This window comes from Acanthopagrus latus, chromosome 3 (genome assembly GCF_904848185.1).
Source record: "Acanthopagrus latus isolate v.2019 chromosome 3, fAcaLat1.1, whole genome shotgun sequence".
Classification (NCBI taxonomy): Eukaryota; Metazoa; Chordata; class Actinopteri; order Spariformes; family Sparidae; genus Acanthopagrus; species Acanthopagrus latus.
The window spans coordinates 23,271,956-23,295,636 of record NC_051041.1 but is presented as its reverse complement, the minus strand read 5'-3'; the positions used below and the strand labels follow the sequence as shown (position 1 = coordinate 23,295,636).

General features: G+C 40.5%; 1 protein-coding gene across 3 annotated transcripts in view; it reads left to right on the top strand.

Moving 5' to 3' along the window:
* Positions 1-23,681, top strand: part of trappc9 (trafficking protein particle complex 9) — a 207,940-nt gene that overhangs the window by 75,796 nt on the left and 108,463 nt on the right. For all 3 annotated transcript variants that reach the window (XM_037093057.1, XM_037093056.1, XM_037093058.1), the window contains one exon: positions 3,825-3,943. In XM_037093057.1, the coding sequence (XP_036948952.1) occupies positions 3,825-3,943 (119 nt within the window). The remainder of the gene's footprint in view (positions 1-3,824; positions 3,944-23,681) is intronic.

Below are 23,681 nucleotides of genomic sequence, written 5' to 3'. Positions count from 1 at the left end.
CAGTTCACAAACAGCAACACAGGGACCTGCTTATCGCGAGTGATGGTGAAAAATGGTTTGTCTGTGGAAGTACTAAGCACTTTGTGTTATTGATGTCAAGGGGAACAAAACATTGGCAGCCCCAAAATGAAAAAGGTCTGTAGGAGAAATTTGATAGCTGTTGACTGAAGTTAAACACCATCTGGATCTCTGCATGTCAGACATTTGATACTGCTGTCGAAACAAAATAGATGTTTATATACAATTTACATTTGAGTTTAATGAAGCATCCAAACGCACTGTACGGCCTTTATGTAAAGATAATTATCATTTGCTTTACATCAGCTCATAATATATCTCTTTTCCTCTCCCTCACTCTGTAAGACTGTTAGAAGCATAATGGTGTTCTCAGAGTTTCAGTGCTGCGTGTAAGATCAGAATAACAGTGTGGTTGCGAATGAAGCGCTGTAATTTTGAGTTGCAGTGTCTGTTTTTTGCCATTGTTTGAATTGGATTAATGGCAATTTTTTTTGTCCAGAAATACCACAAAGCCTCAGTATCAGTCAGAATGTTTTTACAGTACTCACAGATACAAAACATTAAATTGTCTTAAGTTCATGTTGAACATGACAAATAAAGCTCTGGTCAAATTATTTTTGAATTGTATCATGATTCTCTCTCTTAAACTGGATTTTGAACAGGGTTTACTGTAACAAATCACTTTTTCCATATTTATTAGATATATCCATTTTCTAGGAAAAAGGCTTGGAAGTGTGAGCGTGACTGACGCTTCAGAGATTCACAGTATCTCATGAACCTTCCACTCTGTGCTAATAATGTTATAATTATTCCAGAAGTGACACCCAAGTCTTTGCTGTTCTACCTAAATCCAGGCAGCCAGGTGGCCACTGAAACAAATGCTGAGTTCAGCCGATTTTCCCTGAGGTCCTAAGACAGAGAACTAGACGGATACTGATTGGAAGGAGGGGTAAAGGAGAGAATGACTGTGAGTGGTGCCACCGTCAATCACACCACACATTACTCACACAGTCTCTGTGCCACAGGACATGGAAAGTCATGTGCACCTCCTCAAACAGACAGTGTGCTATAAAGAAGGATACACTTTATAAAGAATGTAATCTCCGTTTCCTCTTCTGCCAGATGCATATCTTTAACAGTTTAACAGCAGGGTGTAGAGAAGGAGGCCATAATGAGAGGAGATTGCTCACACCAATGCAGTGACAGCAATCATTAGGAACAAATTTCCATAAAACTTTTTGTTTTTGTTTTTCGTAGTCAGTATGGTGTCACAGCAATTAGCACTGTTGCCTCAGGACAAGAATCCTGGTTCGAATCCTGGCTGGGGCACGGCCTTTCTTTGTGGAGTTTGCATGTTCTCCCTGTACTTGGGTGGCCTTTGTTTGGGTACTTCAGTTTCAGTTTCACTCAGGGAACAAATAAGGTATCAGTAGAGCTGTATTGTATTCACCAAACAGTTAGCTTACTTTTTTTTAGCTCACTTTCTGTGGTGCACTGAATATGTCTGAAATCTGTCAGAAAAGTGACTTTTTTATGTACTTCAGAGAATTTCTGGATTAGAAAAAAAGCCATGATGATCACCGGCTATCTCAAAGGTTCCCATCAGTCCCATTGGTCATGCGGATCCACTGCCATGGATGTTTTAGATGGTACCCTTGCACTGACACACCTGATTCAAATGATCATTTCGTCAAGCTCTGCTGAAGCCTGATAACCACCCATTCATTTATGAGGGCAGGGGAAACCTTTAAAACATGTTGGGCAGGGGGCCTCATGAGCCAGGATTTAAAAATACTGACATGGTGACAAATCAATCAGAAGGTTGGCCTGCCAGTTCTGTGGAATATTGTGTGACACAGCAGAAAGCCCACCCATGTTAACCAAATATGTCCTCAAACCTTTTACTCACTGTAGCTATATTACATTCATCAGTGAGTTAGCAAATTTGGCTTTGCGAAGATCCCGTGGAACATGTTGCATGCCGTCTCTCTGAAGTCCTAATTTTTCAACACGCTCGAGGCATATTCCAGACTGAAATAAAGGAGGGAGGAGTTCTCACAAACACATCATAGATCTAGTCGTTCCCACAGAAATGAATGGACTTGTGGCAGCTTTTTCATAGATGCAGAAACAGCGTATTCGACAGTCTGCAGCTTATGCTGATTTACCTGCTGTCATGGTAAATTTAGCATAATCCACGTTTTCACAGCATTAATTCTGTCAGTACATCCATATATTCATTCCACACACACCAGTCTGTTGCTCTGACTTCCTCTGTTTAACAGTATTTCTCGTCTCACTGGCTCTCTTTTGCCAGTCTTGCATGTGGTTGTTACAGCGTTTGATAGTAAGTGAGTATGTCCATCTGTCTGCCGTGAACCACAATTGCCTGAGCTGCTGCAAAGGCCTGTAATTTCCTCTCTCTTTGGGGAAATTGCAGGGCTTTGCATTCTGCTGACGTCAGAGAGCGATATGATTCGTTTGACGTCAGAGCGTGGGCTCTGGGCGTCATTTTTGAGTATTGTCTTGGTGGGTTTAAAGCGGCAGCCCCTGTGGTGTTTCCTAATGCAGCTGCTGATAGTGCAGCTGTTCTTATGTCCACACTGACTCTCTGAAGGTCATGAATATAAAATCATGCATTTATTCTTCACATGCTTGTTGTTGTCATCTCAGATTTTGTATAATTTTAAAATATTGAAATCTCAATTGGTTTTAGGGCAAATAATCATAATAAGTGGGAAATAAGTATACTATAAGTATACTATAACTGAAACCTTCATTGCTATACATACAATCCCAAGACACCCCTTGCCCATTCCACTTAGCCCTACCCCTTCGTTTTGCATGTAAATGCCTAGGGGTCGATTGTCCTGAATCTTGTTGGGATTGAGGGGGGTAAGGTGAAGTGTTATGGCTTCATGGCCCTCCAAATGGGGATTTTTAAAGGCACATTTCAAACTAGGGTTTTGAAAACTGTCACTTTAATATGGTCCTTTTCTTTATTACAAGCATAAACAATCGCTACTGCTAATTGCAGATGTCTTTCTAGCTAGCCAGCTTGGTAGCGAACTTCACATTGTTATTGCTGTATGTGCATTACAGTTTCCCCTTCTCCAAACTGCATAAAGCAGGATTAAGCTGCTAAAATCACCTTTAATTCTGTCTAGCAAACGGTCAGTTGTTTACCATATATATTGTGGCAATAGTTTACTGAAACAATGTACACTGTACATTTTGTAAAACACACTGTGGCACACATAATTCCTGTGTGATATTGCTCAAAGAGGTGGTGTGACAACATAGTTTTGCATGTCAACGTGAGACAAGTGTTATAAGTTAGAAGGGTCAGAAGCCAATATATTGTCAAATGATAACCCTAATATTCAAGCAGCCACATGACATATTGTTTTTTGACGTATGTGTTGTGATCACACACTAAAAAAGTGGCTTCCTAGCTAATTTAACCTGCCTAAAGCCTTACCTCTGATCAAAAGCAACAGGTCTAGGCCTGTTTTCTGTGGATAGTCAAGTAATTGTGAGGAACATGGCCCCCCTGGGAAATCTTTCACAAGAAGAGATAGATGAGGGAAAGTGAGTACATTAAAAAAAAGTGAAAAAGTCGTTAAAACACTTCATCACAAAATAGCTCCTGTAAAACCTTGTAATACATCATGGAGTGTCTAGTGGTGTTAATCATGTGAGACTGTTTGCCCTGTTGCTCCGCTTGCCACTGTGTAATGATAGCATCGTCTCTATACCCTGTGCTTTTTGTGTGCTGACTGTGTGATACCATTGTGTCTTTTCAGATGGGATCAGTGTGACAGGCCTGCCAATTTCTAGCCCACTGCGCCAAGTCCTCAAACCCAGGTCCGAGACCAAGCCTGTCAGCAGTGAGTCCGCCAAGGCAGAGTACAGCCATGTTAAGGTGAATAAACAATAACAATTCTTGTTTTGCTCAGTCCTGCACAAAGGTGGAAGCAGTTGTTTTCTCTATTTATTGTTTCCTGTATTGTAGCACAAGGTTAAGGCAAGTGCATTTTTACCCCGGTGCACCCCTTCTGCAGATAATGAACATTGCAAGTTAGTATATGTTTCCTGCTTTCTGTTGCCCTTTTTCTCTCTCTCTTCATGCCAAATGCACTGTCAACAGTGTGTGCATGTCATTGCAAAAGTTGAGGTAAATTCTAAAGTGATAGAAAGAACATTGAGCTCATTTGGCTGGTGTCTCACCTTGGCTGCAGACTCACTCTGCTCTTTAAATCGGGACTCGGAGCTCCAGCATAGACATAGATCTGAGATGAAACTGTTTACATGGTTTTGAGTGAAACTGCTAAGAGAGCTAAGGGGAAATATAGATAAATAGATAGTGTGACAAGAAAGGAACAGAGGCAAGTTGAAGACATGGAATGAGAACACACTACACTGGGCTGATCAGCAGGGGAGAGGGTTGAGGACCTGTGGATGTCAGAGAGGTATAAATGGGCAGACTGACAGAGTGTACTTGCAGAGGGTCATCTGCACAACAGACATACCGCCCACAAATTTGGTGGCCACATTGCCCTGCCACTAAAAACAAACCAAAAAAAACATTTCTCCTCTTGAATCACTAGGAAAAACAACAGCGCTGATGTCTGATGTTCAGATTTGCTTCCAACAAAGTAAACTTTTCTGACTTCCTCGAGAAAAGTTTGGAAGGATAATGACTAGGTAGAGAAAATATAATGATATAATTTTGTTCCAGAAAATCTGCTTTTGTTATATCGTACACGCAGTTGTCATACATGTTCATCAGAAGTAACTGTGTTAATTAAGCATCAATTAACAGACACCAAGAGCACAGATTTTGCAAGATTTAAGCACACAAATGTACGAGTGTTTATTTAAGTAATACTCAGATACTGCTATGCTGTAAGTGTTCAATGTAAAATTAAAGCTCCAAGCAGCGATGAACGGGCCCTCGCAGTCCACACGTGTCGGGGCATGCTGCTGTCGGGGCGTGACACGTACCCGGCCCCATTGCCTGAATCGTGCGTACGCGTCTGTTAACTGTCCATGTTTTGGACAGCACAGAAAGGGGTTAAATGTCATTTCCTGTGTCCAACATTTGGACATTTGGTCTGTACCCTGTTCCATACAATGGCACAACAGTGTCCAAGTTAATGTACTTCTGATGGAGGCAGGGCTATGTGGGCACAGCAGCGTTATGAGTGTGTGTGTTTTTCAACTGATAGGAATACAAAAGAGAGAAAGCACAGGCTGTACTGAGATATCAATACTGCCGAAAATTTGTATTGAAACCATTTCAAATGCTCAGAATCAATATGTATCAATATCTAGATATTTTTGACAACAGTAGCTCCTTTGAAACTGTCAGGCGGTGCAATGTGTCAGGCTGTAGTTCAAGGTAAAATGTGTCATTTTGTGTGTGCACTGTAGACAATGAAATCCTGGATTACTGTTCCACTAATTCCATCTGTGTGTGTGTCTGTGTGTGTGTGTGTGTGTGTGTGTGTGTGTGTGTGTGTCTGTGAGATGTATGTATTGTAAAAAGTCTTAGTTTAGTGTTTAGAGTTTACCACCATAATGTATTAATTACAAATCCTCATCCTACTGCACAGAAACACTGCAGGTAAAAATCTGATCCTTTGGCTGTATTGCATAACTGGTTTGATATCCAGTACCTATGCAGTAAAAGGAAAACCAGCTCTTATTAAAGGTATGCTTGGCATTGTAATCAGGGCTTTGGCTTATTAGAGGGACCGTTGAGTGTCATTGCAGAATATCGTGTTGGAACCACAGTTAAAGTAAAGCCAATTACACAAGGACCCTTGTCTTGCTAGATGTCTGCTTAAAAGCAGGTTGTGAGGATGTGAGCTCCTTCTCTCTTCATTCTGTAGACACGGTATTGCACATACAGTACAATACAGTAGACAACGGGGTGATTCATTTCCCTGTGCTCGACCAAAGCCTGTGCACTGATTTGCCAGTATACTTAGTAAAATTATTCCGGGTTTCCAGCTGCATGACTCATCGTTGTTATGGACTGTATTGTTTTCAGTTCAGCACCCAGCAAGTGTTTGACGCATGCTGACGTGCAAACGCTGTTCAACTCAAATCCAAACAAAGTTGTTCATTACAAATGTTTGATGTTGTTTTGAAAAGTTTCAACCGATATGATGAAGATTCTTCCATACATTGCCATAAATGATACACGTCACATCGTGGGACAATATGTCAACTTTGATTTTCTACCTTATGTACACAGGTTTTCATTATTGGTGTAGTTGCTGATATGGATTAGACCTTCTGTTCTAGATACTTCTGCACCTCAGGTTATACACTGAATGTTGAGTGCCAATACAGGAGGCACTGTGTTCTTTATGTAGCAATCTGAAAAATAAAGATGCTCTCACACCTAAACTGTTTTATTTGATTTAGGTGAAAGTAATGAATGAAAAGGATTACAATATATTGAAATGGGATACGCTGCCCAGTCTCTTGGATGAGAGTCCTATACTTTAACCCATTCAGTCATGATATCTTCTGACAGATGTGGACACGTGCTATTTTGTTAAATTGACATGATGGTTTTAGCGCAGCATTAATTGTGATGTTCCAGGAACACCAGCATGAGCCGTAAAGCTGTGACGTCTTGGAACCACATTAATTGTGATGTTTTAGAAGAACACCAACGCAGTGTTATCAGATACACTGTTTTAACAGAGCAGTCCAATATTGATGTTCTTGTCCACTGATATGGTTGTTCCTGGAAGACTGCTTAGGTCTTTCTTCCATATTTCTTAGCTATCCTTCCTGTCTGCGTGTTCTCTTTCTATGTTGGTTGACAAAGCAGCATTCTAAATTCATGCCAGAAGCAATCAGGACAATGTTTTTACACAATATTGAACTTTTTAAAAGTCCCCTTATGTTCGGTTGATAAAGGAATCTTCCTGATTCAGCTCGCAACAGGACGTCCTGATGTGTTGCATAAAGACATCAGCGTGAACTTTTCGAACCCTCCTATTGCTGCCTTTCTGAGATATGTCTCTGCATATGTTAGAGTGCTTTTTGAATAGGCATTATGCTAGTATTATGTGGAACTTGATTTGTCAGTCTGTGTGCATGATAGAATGAGAGAGAATCTATATTAGCTGCTAATAACTGTTTTGGCCGGGAGGATGGATGGACAGATGCACAGGAAATTGAAAACCTTCTAGCCAAACTGGTTGGAAGGGAAGCAGGGTGTTCCCTGCAAATCTGAATATTTTATGGGCCAATAAAGTTTGGATTCTGCCATTTTGGACCACCTAACCCAAATTTGGCCACCACTGTTGCTCTGGCTTGTAGTGCTATACTTTATCCCCATTGTTTTTTCCACATGTTGTATATGTGATCTTTCAGTATCTATGAGCTATTTTTTGCACTTGCATTCCTTGTACTTGAGCTTGCAGACTATGAATAACTACAATCAATCATGACTGATCTGTAATCAGCCCAGGAGGAGTCAACATGTTTATCTCACTGACTTTTCATCGCTCAATCTTAGCGCCCGTTTTTCAATCCTCCCACTAAACGAATGCGAATGCCTGTGGGCCTGAAAATGTGTGTTCTGTCAGGGTGGGATGGATCCACCGCGGGTGAAGGAGGTCCAGCTGCTCAGTCGTGTTGGTTTTGCCGATTATTTACACATTTTCAATGACTCATCCCCTAGGAGACTGAGGACACTTGTGAATTGATTGCATCTAAAAATTGCTATGCCTTTGTTGCATCGACCAAAGTTCCACCTCGTATCACCACCTCACTATGATCATTCTCATAGTGGTGTCTGCAAAGAGTTTTATCGGGATTTGGAACCCCATCTCCGTCTGCTACGGATATGTGTGGGAAGTGACTTGAGTGACAGCCTGGGAGTAAGAGAAAAGAAGGGGATGCAGTAATACCACCATTCTGATTACCCATGAGTCACTGTAATGCTGGCCAGTGGCCAGTGTGCAGTGTGCAGTCATACTCATTCACTTAGCCTTCCTGTGGAGCTATCTCTACTGGACAGATGTCATCGAGGGCATTTCAAGTGAAGCTATGATGCTGAAATAGGTATGCCCCTCAGACACACCAAGTGATTATCTTCAAAACACCAAATGTTGAGTGTGCTGCGGAGCTGCATCCGGTGCGATTTAGACTTTCCTGTTTATAATGCCATATTATTGCATAGAGATTACTGTTAGAATGTAGATGTATGTGCTCCCCTGAGGCAGGAGAGCAATAGTCTCCTTCTGCCAGCATCAGGGCTTTTAGAGTGGACAATTTTCTATATGACGTGCACCTCTTAACCCAGCCAAATATGAAATGAAATAGTCCCATTTCAGGTGGTCATTTGGAGTAGACACTGCAGTATTATCTCTGACAGTGGCTCTCAAAGTGGGTTTCAGAGACATTCAGAGGTCTTTCAGTTTGGTTAAAGTGGATTCCTTGAAAACTGAGGAATAGCTTTTCCTAGAATTTAGGGCTAATTTAGCATTATGAATGTCTGATGATTGTTGTTCACATTTGAAGAGTTTTGTCAGTTTGACTAGGCCTGCTGCTCAAGTTGATGTTTCCAGAGTAAATTACTTGCCCACCAAACCGACTATTGTTCTGTTTTTTTTTTCTTTAATCAATACCTAGTCGGATGAAGGACGCTACAATTACAAACAGAATGTCTAATGTTAATGAGGGAAAATGAGTTGGTTACCTCTCGGAGAAGTTGGGAAATGCAGCCTTTTTCCTGTTTCCAAACAACTGTTGTTTGTTTGGTGTGGGCATTTCTGATGATCGACAGATAGCAGTAAGTGGTACTCAATGACAAATGCATTGTGACTACTTCAAAATGAAAGTTGACTTGTTCCACCAATTTCATGCTTTAATATGAAGCTGCAGCAGTAAACGTTTTTAGAGGACTCAGAGGGCTTCAAAACACATTCATGCACACATTCATACACTGACAGAACAGCATGCAAGGTGCCAACCGGCACATCAGGACCAATACAGTACTTTCTGTCCAACACGCCCCACAGTTCAAACACACATGCGCACATGCAAACACACACACACTCAGTTTCTTGCCCAAGGACACGACAGCTTGCAGCCAGAGCAACAGATCGAATCATCGATTTGTAATGGTAATTTTTCACAGATTTATGTCATTAAATAGACTACATGAGGAAATATCTGCAGACAAAACTCCAGGTTCAGATGCCCTGTGCCTCCACAAGTACACAAAAGCTGCTGGGGATTTGATTTTTGGAAACAACTAAATGTAAAAAGTATTGCAAGTTATTACCTTATTCAATTGTAATGGTGAATTTGTTAACTAAAACTTGCCTATTTTTATATGAAGCAGATATGGAACAACATGCCATGGTTTTGGACTTACATCTGCTTGCTAAAATAGGAAGCACCATTGTTAAATTTGGTGTTTGTGCTTGGAAAGAAAAAGGGAAACAAGAATGAGCCAAATGGTGCTAAAACAATTAAACCTGAGAGAATATTGATTGCTGCAGTTTTGAATAATAAAATGATAAAGATTAACATCCATATTATATGATGGCAGGCTGCTTCATTTCTGCTGTCGTAGTGATGATTTTAGCTACTCTCCTTCAAATATTTATCTATTTAGGGATTCTACTTTTGAGGCAACATGGGACAAACAAGCCAAATTTTATACTTTCTTGTTACCTTCTGTGTCAAAAATCAAGGCTACTGTTTCATCATTTTATTATGTTTTGAGATTGCTGGTAAACATAAGTCGGTGTATGCAGGCCAAGTTATTAACCTTAAACATGACTGTGAGGAAGAAAATTGGATCGCACTTCAGGATAAGTCTATGTAAGCATTTTCTCAACAATGAAGAGTTGTTGCGTCTGTGATTGTGTGCAGTGAGAAGGAACTCCGCCCCCATACAAGACATGCTGACACACACACCACACACGCAGTGTCAGAGTGGGGCGTAGTTAGGGGTTGTCGGGGGGGGCAGAGCTTCTTCAGGGCTAATCAAATCCAGTGGAGACAGAGGCAGAGTCGGCTGCCTGCCTGCCTGCCAGCCAGCCAGCCTGCCTGCCTGCCTGCCTGCCTGCTGCTATTTTTAGAAGCCCAGCTCTGCCGATGGCAGTTCAGCTCTCTTCATGGATACAGATCCCAGCTCGTGATACAGATATTTATAACTGCCACAGCTGTCTGCCCAAGTGTGAAACTCCAGCTGAACAACCAAATGATTTTCTTCTTCTTGGCTAAGGATTCAAACTGCTCCCTCTTTTCACCCTCTTTTGGCTTGTTCAGCACCAGCTTTATGTTCAGTTTTATGTCATTTTCAGTGAGTATGTTTTGTTTGAAAGCTGATCTTTATTGATTAGCTGCTGATACAATTCCTGGGGAAAGTCAAAGTGGTCAGGGTTATTTTCAACAACGGATGATTCACGTTGCTATTCATTATTCTTATAGTTTAGATTTGTAGTTGAGTCAATTAAAGTCTTACATTTATTTTCCTACTTAAATCAAAGGCAATTACTGGGTAGACTATATTTAGATACAAATTAGTGCAGGGCATAATGTGACATTTTTGTATGAAATATAGGATAACATCATCCAGTTTTTGATTGCAGGCATTGTATCTGCAGGCATATCTTTTCAGTCATTTCTCTATTGACACATTGATATCGGTGCTCGATAGAATCAAGACTTTGTTGGACACAGCTTCTTTATCTTATCTCCATCAATATCTTCATCAGCAGTGGACAGCCACAGCGACGAGTGATAAAACCGATATCTCGTGCCAGGCTTTCAGCTACATTGTTTCCATTACACAGTGTCTCTCCAGGATTGTTTATCTTGTTCTCTTAAGCTCCGTAAGTCCTCGAGATTTGGAGATGCATTCCATCCTGAACCCTTCAGATTCGGATCATACCAAAATCTCCATTTGAAATTTCCATTGAATTTGGATGGTGAATGAGTGTCAGCCCAGAACAGACTCAGTTAATTTGGTGCCGATTCAGATAAAGTGGTGGATCTAGGAATTCTTTCTCTCCTTCATTGCAAGATAAGCAGTGTTTGGACATTTTTGTAATTTATCTAAGGGAATAATGAATGAATCTTGATGAAAAAAATAAAAATAAAAAAGTAGTAATTAAGGGGACTGGTATCCACGCGGGATTAAGAATTGATGCAGATTCCAAAAGGGGGCTATCATTCTTCCACAATACAATAATGATTATGATTCCATCTGTATTGTGTTGTTGTCACAGTGATTGCCTGTTACAGATCTGGTGATTTTAAATTATCATGAAACAGTTATGGGTGGTTTAAATTGATTTAAATAGTGATACAGGGCTTTCAAATTTGATTTTGGATCAGGCTTGAGTGAATTAAAGTGTACTCTTGGGGCTTGGCAGAGGTATGAGCCATCCTGGTTGTGGTTATTTAAATAACTGGAGAGAAATTAAAGAGGAGCTTTTTTGTGTGTGTTTGTGTGTTCACCTCGACTAAAAAGAACTTTTACTACCCCAAAAGGTATCTTTAGGACTTTAGGACTGAGCACTGAGTGTTTAGAAATCTTCATGTATAATAAATATATCAGGGGTCAGGGAGTAAAATCACCATCATTCATACAGCAAAATTGATTCATGAATAATAAAGTATTCTTGTACATTAGTATTGTTGTATTACAGGCGCACAGTGCAGTCAAGGATAGCAGCACGGATAAAATGGGGGCACCATAAAAATGGAGCATTGATTTTGAATCAATGAATGACCCCAGGAATCACATCTGAAATTCATGTCGAATGTTCCCAAAGAATTCCCTTAGTATAGGCGTCAATATCTCAGCTTTGAAAATGCAGCCGCTACTGAGCTTGAACATGGCTTCATGTGTCCACCTAGAAAAATGGCATATAGTCGTATTTGACACAAGCTTTTGCCACTTGGGGATTAGAATTTACAAAACAGAGCGTGGTGTTGTGGGGAGTGCGTGTATTCGTGTCAACTGCATACTTTCATACACAAAAGGAAATGGTTGCCACTTCAGGAATGAAATGTTCATACATGATTTGCTTTTTTTCCACATGTGCAAACAATTTCTCTGAAGATCGGACATCAGGCTAAAATAATGTCGAACCTTGCCATGATGTTTGCAGTGCCTGTGAAGTTGCTTATTGATGTCAAAACTCCCTTTGGCTGTACGCTAGTCGTAATAGTGTTACTCGAGGGAGAGATGGAAAGAGAGAGAATAATTCAGTCCACCTATGATTAGTCTTCAAGTGGGTTGGGGCAACAAATGGACTATATATCCCATTCATTCCCTCAGGATGGTAAGCTTGCTGTAGCGTGCCACTATCTGTCAGTCTGTGTGTCTATTTTTAGACTCTGGCCTCAGGTCTTGGAAAGTTTTATAGCTCTGAGTGTCTTCTCTCGGCCTGGAGGTGGCTGCGGAGAAGAGGCATAGGGAATGTGAGATGATTAAGACCAATCAAAAGGCATAATCATCATCAGGAGCACACAAACAGAAAAGCAACACATGCCACACTGCCACAGTTGCCGGCTGTTTGCCAACATTTTTATTCCGACAAGCCGTTTAATCTCAGAGAGCTTAATTTACCTGTCCGCAACACATGGTCCTCACTGATTGGAATTTAAAGCTACAGCTGCAAACCACAGCTGTGCCCCTCCCGCCTTCTATTTCCCAGTTTATCTGTATGCGGCTGCCTGTTGTCTTCAGGCTACAACAACATCAAGCACATCCCCTGTGCCTTGGTGATGACGATGACGGAAGGGAAACATGAGTGAGGAGAAATGAGAAGACGGATGGGGTGGGGGATAGGTCGCCGTGGAGCTGATTCTGGTTTGAAAACCCACAGGGATTTGCGGATATCTTTCTTTTTTTTTTGTCATGCTGCTAGTGTGCAAATCACATATAGATACTTGTTGCATCCCCCGTCTCTGCGGACACTGCATCTGCCTCCATCCCTCATCCTATCCCTCTGCGACAGAGATGCAGCAAGGCATGCCACCGTCTCTTTCATGCGACAGGTGGTAGTTCCGTCAATGTGAATGTAATTCCGTGTACGAATTTCATTCTTTATCAAACAGAGTTTACATTACACACATGATAATACAGTGTATAATTCACTCGCTTCTTACCACAAAATTTCTGCCAATGTGAAATGATATGATTTACATGTGAGGCTTTTATTATATATATTTTTTTTTTATTTGCAATTGGCATTTCCTGCAGGAGCTGTCTGCTGGATATCAGCAAATCACTAAGCAAAAGCTTTGATTTGCTCATATGAGGATTGTTGATATTTGAGCAAACTGTGAAACAGCGTGCTTGCCTTCTGTGAGAGTCAGCAAACCTGCAGGCTTGCCTTGCAGTTGGCTTAAGTTTTGACCTTAGTGTTGGCAGCAAGTCAGTACACCACTTGATCGCAATTTTTTGGACTGTAGTTGCAACAGGCAGGAGGCACGTCCTCCTGGCAGTGACACTATGAGTCTCCTTATTTAGCTTTTTAGTGCCTGGATCATGTTCTACTCATGTTCAAGAGACAAAGAAGACGGTTTAGCGCCGCATATTTTGTCCCTGATGACCTGTCGCCGCTCCGTCAATGCTAACACTGTGATGTGTCACCGGGGGCCTCCTGTCTGCAACTGATGGCCAAATGATCTTGTCTATTAGGACCATAACCCCAGGGATAAGCAAGTTTTGAATTCTTCTCCGTACTTACTGTTCATGTAAATTACACAACTCTCTGTGGGCTCCCAGGCAGCTTCTTAGGAGCTGCAGTGAGACAGGCTGACACTGGTTTACCTCGTGGCTCTATAGAATTCAGTGAGATCTCTTTAGAAGGCTGTCTTCACTCAAAGAAAGTAGTTAAATATGAACTTTGGCTCTTGAATTATTGTGTATGTAATACTTAATGCAATTATTGTGTTTATTTTATCACCTAATACACTGTACTAACTGACATCACACATCATCACACGTATGCTGATTTATGCACAGAGGCTCGTTTTGCATGCAATAATGGATATTGCACTGAGCTGTTGTTAGCGGTGCTGTGTCAGGCATGTCTGAGCTGGCTAACCAGAGTGGCCAACTAGTGGATATTCAAGAGGACGGGCGCTTGAAGAGACAGGAGCTAGAAAAGAGCATTTCAGACAAAGGGGTGACAACAGTGCTGCAGCACTGGACTGTTTGAGAAAACAGATGAGTTTTTAAGCATTACAGCATGTAAACATATTCTAGTAGTAACCCAAAATAAAATTAGGAGCCTGAAAATGAGCCTAATATGTCTCCTTTAAGTTTATACAAATAGAAATCAAAAATTCCTCTGGTGTGATTCTGATACGCTCACAGACGAGGTTTCACACGCATTTGTTAAATTCACATTTGTCTATTGAATGTATTATTTTAATTTTGACTATAGTTTTAAATTGGTGCAATTTGTAAGGCAATATGGTGTGTTTATGACCCACATTGATAGCTTTATTGATCACATTTTTTCCTCTACTGTTAATCTGGATTTTTGTGAAAACATAAGCGCTCATTTTTATAATAACATGATTGTAGTTAAACCTATACAACTCTATTCTGCTATATTAAAATTGTAATTTGATTCAAATATTTTTATAAACTTAACAAGCATGTTGATGACATTACCTCGAGCTTGGGGTAATATTGACTTGGAAATTCCTTTATTGGCAATTGTTTAAGAATTCAAAGACTAATCAAATGGATAATACTTTATTTTCCCTCGTAATTAAAGAGTTGAGATCATGGTGTTAAATTTTCCACTAAAGGTTTTGTCTGGTATTATCATGGCTTCCCATTGTTGTTGTTATTATCATTGAACAAGGACAATGTCATAGGGCTGTCACTTTTTATTCAAAGGTTTTTTACAGAATCTTCAAATGCAGGAAAAAGATGAATCCATCTCAGTTTATGATTTAATGTATAAAAAAAGCAGAAGCCTTCATGTTGTACTAAGTGTCTGGTGTTGTGCTCTGACCCTTCGCACGCACTGTGTCTCTCAGTTAATTGAAGAAATGTTGTTTCCAGTTGAAATATACCAGCAGATAATCACCCCATTAAAACATCTGTGGAATACATGGATGCATCTGAGACTTAACACAACACATTGCTAAACTGCGGAGGAAATGATGCAGCATGCCAGTTGAGAAACCCACCATAACAAACCTGGTACACCTGTTTGCTCACACCCAAGGGAGCAACCAGAGGCAACATGGATGAATAAAGTAACTTAATTTGAGCGTGGGATCAGGCTCATGGTTAATTTTCGAGTGTAATTTAATAAATATTGTTTATTATTAATAATTTAACTGTTTTGTGGCAATTTAAGTTCTTTCTGCTCAAAGATTAATACTCTCTGTACAAGTCCAAAAATATGGGGGAACAAGACCTGCAGTGATAGAGCAAATGATTATTCCATGTTTGTTGGCTTTGTGCATGTGTGTGTGCGTGCATGTGCGTGTGTGTGTCTGTCTGGAATCGCTGGTGTATGCAAGCCCAGCGGGTGAAATTAGAAGAGAATCAAGCGTTTCATCATGCTTACTGGACTTGAATCCATGTGTGAAATCCAGCGAGCCAGGCCAAGTGTGGCTCCATATGCTGCGGTGCTTGATGACTGAAGCGATGTCGACCAGATTCAACAGATCAGACCTTCAGCAGCACCACAGTCACTCTCGAACAGGATGTTTATACACCAGCATGCCTCTCCATCCAACACACCGTCCTTTTTTCATTTGACAGGTCATTGTTGGCGATTTGTATGTGTGCGTGCTGGCAAAAATGTCTGCTCATGCGTCACTAGGCAATTTATCTTTTTTTTTTTTTTTTTTTTTAAGCTTTGGGAGCTTCTTGCTTTCAGCTCTGTTTGTCCTGTCTTTGAAGCTGACTTCACATCTCCATGGTTCACTGGCTGTTGATATACTATAAGAACAGCAGTGAGGGCAAAGGGTGATGCGAGGCTTCTCCCTGTAGTCTCTCCAGCTGGTAAATGGTGTGACACCTGCAGAGGACCACAGAGTTACATAAAAGAGCAGCCGTTTCGTGTCTGAGGCACCCGTGGGTCCTGTTTACCTCTGATCGCACAGGAACAGAGAAAACTGTCTGTGTGTGTGTGTTTTTTTTTTTGGGGGGGGGGCGTTAAGCCAGTCTTCATCTCGGACAGATGCCACTCTCCCTTGACGAAATGTAGTTCTGCTGTTCATCCACTTTCCTTCCCTGTCATGACTCACAAGGTATAATCACATTGAACAATATGTAAGTGAATTATTCAACACTCAGAGAAGAAATCAAATTACTCCGGATGAAATGGTTCTTTTATTGTGAGAATTCACAGGAAGTACTTGAACACATGAAGCAGACACACCTGGGTTTCCATTTTATGTGTCACCCCCCCACCTCAACAACCAAACACTACTAACATTAGGCATGTGTATTTACTAGGTTCAATGCCTCAATGTGGTAAGTTGAAAATTAGGTTATTTTGGAATACTTGATTCCCACACTGTTACAAAACAGCACTCGCCAGCAGTGACAGCAGGAAGATTACTTTTTCAGTATCCATGTTCTGATCATGTTTTTTTGCCCTCAGGTCAACAAGTCCGTATACATTGGGTATTTCTATATTATGACTTTTCGTCCTACACATTATAGCTACACATTGGGGCTATTATTATTATTATAAGCTACATTTCAGTTGAAAACAATCAACCATTAAATGTTGTATTTTTTTTTCACTGGCATTAATCTGTGAAAAATATCCCACTGCATGACAGATGCCATTGACATTGTATCATTGTGAAGAAAAGAGACTTACAGTGCAATGGTTATGGAATAATGACACCATTGACATTTAGATTGGTTCCCTATAAACCAGGGCTCATCAATTATGCCAGATTTTGAAAAAAAAAAAAAGAATGTTTGGGTTGAATCACCCTGGTATTTGTTTAATATTTTCACATCTTTTCAAGTTATTTTATTAACCTATTATCAGTGTGAACAGACTCTAATGCTTTTTAACTTAATGCCCTCGATACAATTAAAAAAAACACAGACACCTAACTAGTAGCCTAATTACGCCCATGGCTGTGTCCAGCTGTCACATAGTCCTCCCCTACAAAGTTTAGGGATGTCCTATTGTTGAGTTTTGCATAACACTGTTAACACAGAGGAGTATTTTGGTGTAGGAAATTTTGACAGCATATCCCTGAAATATACACTTTTAGCCCCACTCAGCTTCACTTGTAATAATGCAAAAGTTTAAGCCTGTGTTACAAACTGTTGTAACAGTGTGGAGTTTGAAAGATGTGTGATTGTTCATCAATCATAGGAAATTAAGGATCTGGTGTTTTTTGGGTTGTCAGTTATAAAGACTCAGCCTCTGTTGCTTTGGTTTAACCATTCTTATTCTTTTATTTTCTTTCATCCAGCTATTGTTAGTCCTCTAACTATATCGAAGTACTCAAGTAGACTGCTGGAGAGTTCCTTTAACAATGGTTTGTGGAGTTTTAGCAGAGAACATGTATGATGGATTGTTTTTTGGCAGCTGGCGTACCCTGATCGCGATCAGTTCAAATGAAAAAAGTAATGGAATGGATCAGGCTTTGTATAACATATCATCTGTCTTTATATAACTAATATTATCTGTTGAAAAATGCCTTGATGGACCTCATGCACATTTATAAGATCTGCTCACGATGTTCCTTTCTACAAAAAGTGATTGAAATGCTATTGTGCAAATGGAATAATAGATTGCCTTGACAGTTTCTTTGTGGGCTTGAGAATGAGGCTTTATAGCATTTGCACCAAAACTGTCTTGTGATCATTAGGTTGAAGCTCAATCTTTCAGTGTCTAGTAGTTGAAAATACAAAGTGCGGCGATGAGATTCATTAGGGCTTTCTGATCTCATGACAACTGGCTCAATCAAGTCCCAGTGGTTTTATAGAAGAACAAAAGTATGTCTGCGTCGTGAGTTGTAACTTTTTGTTCATTAAATTTTGAACATGAGTTTGGTGAAGCCTTTTCCCATCGTTACCACCTATATAGACAGAACAATTCTGGAGATACTCAGATAATATCAGTGTTGATTCCAATGTTTTTATGCTTACTATATTCTTCATCAATTAAATTCATAATTGCAATTAATTGATGGAGGGCCATCATAACCATTCTTAATGAGTATGTAGAGGTTGCACATCAGTATTCTGAACTGATAGGCGTACATAGCGGCCTATGCGAAGGCCAGGATATTGGAGGGTTGTGATGACCCTGATGTGGTAACCAACCAGGGAGCCTTGGTTTTAAATATTTGCACAAACCACACACAGCTGTTTCTCCAGTAACCTGGATTAGGGTAGAAAAAGAGTTTCTGAGAACAGGCAGTCTTGGAGGGTTTTGCTAAAGTTGAGGGAGGAGGTTTAATAGCTTCACTGTTGCTGAACTGTTTATCCCATATGTCCTGAGCAGGTCACCGTTTCCAACATTGATTTTTACTGAATAAACTCCAAAATGTGTAGAATAATGAATCATCACCTGCCGGTCTGTCATGTACATGGTTGTTTTCCAACAGCTGGTGCTGGTTGGGCAGTGGATCTTGTGTGTGTGTGTGTAACAACAAACTGGCGATGTGCATCATTCAAATGCAGTTCTCTAGAGGGAACACAAGCCTGCCACCCTCAGGTGCCCGTAAAGGGAGATAATCAGTTGAAATGAAAAGCCTTCATTTAGTGTGCAAGTTGTCATGGATTGTAAGAATTGAAAATGGCAACGATATTTACTCTGCTTCACTGACTTTCTGTGTAGATGTGTCTACTGGCTGAGGTATTTATAATGAAATTGAAACAGACCAGCACAACATGTATAAAAGATGTTTGTGTGATTTACATGTGTGTCTACAGTGCTACTAATTAAAGCACAGACGGCTCAGAATGCAGGTGCACAGTGTTAAGTGCTCTTATTGACCTGGTCCACGCTGATGACTAGCAGAAAGGATTATAGTAGAGACGAGGGAAATACTCATTGTTCTGTGCTGTCTTTTGAATTATGTTCACAAAGTGACAGCCAGTCACTGAAAACTTCTATAAAAAAATAGAATAAACATATCTCAGTTAAAAAAGTCTAGTTGAAATGATTTTGTCTTTTAATTATAGCTGTGGGCGATATGGCCAGCAGTGCAACATATTTTAAGGTCTCCATTGCTGATGTATCATCAGGATGACTGCCTACTGAGAGTTTCTCCCATAGTCAAATTAGATTTTTATCTCTTGTCACACATGAACCAGAAAGAACGGATAAAATTTTTAATACCTGACGACTGTAAAAAATCAGAGACTGCATGATGCTATTCAAACACTCACTGCACATTCTCTGACTCACTAACTTATCTGATCTGTGTGCAACTGTCCGAATGCACAGATTTGATTGGATAATTTCCAAAGCATGCAGTTTGTCTAATCTAAGCTAATACAGGCTGGAAAAGTGACACCAGTTTAAGTAGCAATGCTATGTCAATTTTTAATCATTCTCTTTTAATTTATTGGTTATACATATAGGATCAAATCTTGATAGGATGGCATCAGGGTCTGGACCCAAACTGTCGTCCGCCTATTCATGTCTCCTGCACTTGGGATTGTGAATCCCCCCCCACTGAAGACCCAGGCTTCGTACCAGTTTGTCATCTTTAAGGAGGAGAAGTTAGGGGAAGTTTTTTTTTCCCAAAAATATGGATTTAATCATTATCTACTCACTCTAATACGGATGGAAAGTCAGTCCATAGTCCACAAAACATTTCTGGGAATTCACAGCAAATCTGTTCCCATCTTCTTTAGTTGTTTAGAAGTAGTTGCATTTGTGCACTTGTTTTTGAGTGCACTTGCTTTAAGCATTATTTTTATTTTTAGGACATTTCAAAACCTACACGTTCTAATTCCATTATTACTATGCCTTTGAAATAAGACACTCCTGGGAAACTCTTGATAACGCAGTCAAAATATTTCACGCTTCTGTGTGGAACTGAAGTGAGATGTTCTAGTTCAAAGCTTACCATTTACAATTACACAGTTATTATATAAGCCAAGGATAGGTGATGCTGTCTTTAAGATCTTGAATTAAAAATCTTGACATTAGCTTAATAGCAGGTTTTGTCTTTGGAAACACAGTTGGTAACATCAGTGCTGCCTCACACTGCTGTCCCCTTCCCAGCACACCCCACGGTGACGATCACATTACCTGTCTGATGCAGCAGATTACAGCTGCTAGGGGGAATCTATGTTGCACCACACATTACGTGGCAATATTTTTACCTGCTGTAACAATTTCAGCACGACATCCCCTAACCCTCTTCGTCATGGATTCCTCATAGTTAGGCAGGTTGCTCGCCCACTCTTTAAAATGCCTCCCATTGTAATTGCCACATCAGAGGCAAACCCTAACTGTGAGGGGGTGCAGAGCGTGACATTATAAACGCTGTGGGCAGAAATGTCAGGACCATCATTAAGTGGACCGGCTCGGGGCCGTTCCAGATCGGCTTTTGGTTTGGGGGTGGTTTTGGAGCAGGCCAAGTTATTATACCATGCTATGCAAACTTGTGTGCTTCACTGGGTCTTCTCCCTTAAAATAAAATTTAGAAAAAAAAGTTCCTTTTCCCTGTCAGCTGTGTCAGCTATTTTGGTCTGCGTGCAGCCTGGTTGTTACTGAGCAGTTTTTAGATGCTCTAACCCCCATCAGCTGTCAAATCAACACAGACTTGTTCACAGTGCCCTCGCTCCTCATCATCCAGCGATTATTGCTAAGTCATTACACCCTCGGACCGATAGAGAACATATTCGCTCTTATCAGCCCTCCTTGCCCTCTTCTCTCATGATTCATCTGTTGCCAACAAGCACAGCAGAAACATGATAATGTCAAGCTGTCTCAAGGCCTCAAATATAATGAAAGTGCCTCCAACGCAGACGGACAGACCTAAAAGAAGCTGCATCTGATACATCGATAAACTTTGCCTTGAATTGATTTCCATATTGTTGCAAACATATTGCATCAAGTTCAAACCTCTGAGAGGCTCTTGCAGCAAGACTCCAGTAATAAACATCAGTACGAGAAAAAATACTGTTGTGCTGCTTCCGCCTACTTATCTGTGGACACTGCGAACAACTTGATCCCACTGAGTATTTGATTTGTATTTCACTTCCTCAGCTAGATATGAAGCTATCTTCAGGATGCTGTTTAACGTCTCACCGTTTCTCCTCAAGTTGAAACCTAGGGACCCGACTGATTAGTTCCGTGACTGACAGCCAGGTGTACATACGAGAAGAAGTTCCAGCAGCACTCCAATTGGACATATTGCATCTAAATGCCCCCAAGTTATTTCTCAGTTTTCTGCAGAAGCCGGGGCCACCAGGCGGTTAAATGGCTCTCCTGGCTGACGGCTCACTTCTCTGCCACAAGGCAGATGCAACCTAAGCAGGGGTCAAGCCTCATTTTAAGGACAATTAGGCAGGCAGACTTCCATTTCTTCACAACATCAAAGTACACTGACCTCGATGTACCCACTATTCAGCCACCTGCCCAAGTTATATGGGGAAATCTCCTGAAAATAATATCACCCAGGTTCCATTTGTGGATAATAAAAAAGAGAAAGAAAATGCGTGTATCCAGTGGAACATGTTATTCACCGCATTTTTTTCCCTCCAAATTAAGGTTGGAAAAATAAATGGTTTTGGAAACAGAGAGAAATTGATGTTGTAAGTGCGTCTCCCATAAACTGGAGCTTTACGCCATTTCCAATTTGGCCGTCTGCAGGAAGATAATGATGTTTCACACCAGTGCCTTTTACTGTGGCTTTTGCTGAGACTGCGGAAATGGTGTGGTGAAATTCTATTTTTTGTTTTTATTACCATTAGCTTTGTGTTACCTTCCTCACTTCATAATTGTCAGAAAGGATAGAGAGGCCAAGAGAAAGACTGCATGGTTACAGAAGTAATTTTCCTTTGAAGCATTTGTTGTTCTTTTCTCACCTCAGCCCGCTGGTCTTCATTTAAAGCTACATTAACCACTTAATATATAAATAGAGATATGAAGAAATGATATGCAAGTACAGAGTGGGCCAGAAAGCAGCACTTAGACCACAAAAAATACACATAATTGAGAGTGGTTACTGGTGTGGTGGATGAGTGGTGCAGCAACTACGGTTTCATATATGCCATATTGCACAAGCCCTGCACAAGCATTTTTGATGCTGAACCCAACTTTATTTAAACTGGCCAAGTTACTTTTCACGAATGACATTTTTTTTAAAGTTTCACTTGTTCTCTCCTTTCCAACTTTTCTAAAATTTGATAGAAAAATACAAATAAAGAACACATCCATGATAAAGTCATGGATGTGTTCTTTATTTTTATTTTTTCTATTACCTTAGACCTGCCCATTGATTGAACATTGCTTTCATACTTGCCATCTTTTTGCCAAGCTAAGCTGTAAAGATGCTGCCTCTCTATTGAAAGTACACTGATTAAATTGATATTGATCTTCTTATGTAGTTCTCAGCAAGACAGCCTCTAAGTCAATCTCCCAAAATGTTGGAGTATTCCTTGAAGAAACAACTCAGCAAGTCTTTGCCCCAGTGCAAACAAAGGGTGGTTACTAAAGCACGCACGCTTGTGCAATTTTGACATCCGCATGTCCCTACCTATCTGTCACTGAGATGATTTATCTTAGTATTCCTGTCAGGAGACATGTGGCCATGCCATAATCTCCTCAGCAAGATGTGCGAGGATCTTTATCTCGGTTGCCAAAGCATTAAAAACAGCCTTCATCTTTCCTCCTCTGTCTGTTTTCATTCACCCGAGAGAGAATACTGTGTGGGGCGTTCATTATTCATTTCTATTGTCAAACAAATGCTGCATTTGTATGGATGTATAAGATGGATGGTCTTCTGAGGCTTTGTTGTGACACAGCAAAAAAAATTTGGAGTGATGGCATTCAAGGTGAAAGTCGGTCTGCCGCTGAGGCGGCTGTCCATGCTTAGCGGCTAAATTCAGATTACATCAGTATTTTGAAAGATCAAACAAAGGCCAGTGCAGACACCAGTTGATGACACCTTTGCAAGCTTTACATTTTTTATTCAGGGCCTACACTGTGGTTATGGGATTAGTTAAAATGTGAAAGAAACAACATGGCAAGCTCAACCACAGTCAGAGAGTTTACAAAAGACTGACACATATTCAAAGAGGATTATTGCATGCTGAAAGTGTACACCTTACCTGCAAAGACAAGCCACATCTAATGTCTTAGGTCTGAGCAAGTGAACGCATATTTTTGTATGTGAACAGTGCAAGTGCAAAGGATTCACCTTTTATACCCCTTTCAAATTCTCACCCCTTTAACTTCTTAACCCTTAATGGGTAGAGGTTAGGTATTTTTAAATATTGTTCCATGTCTAGTGATCAGTGTAGATGATGCATCACAAATTGATAGGTCACTTGGTTAAAAGGGGCTGGAGCAGAACATAAACAGATTATACAGCCATATTTTTCCCTACCAACACATACCCTGACCTACCTCCATATAAACTGATTCCCAGCCAGTAATCAGTAAATTATTATTTTTTGCTTCTGA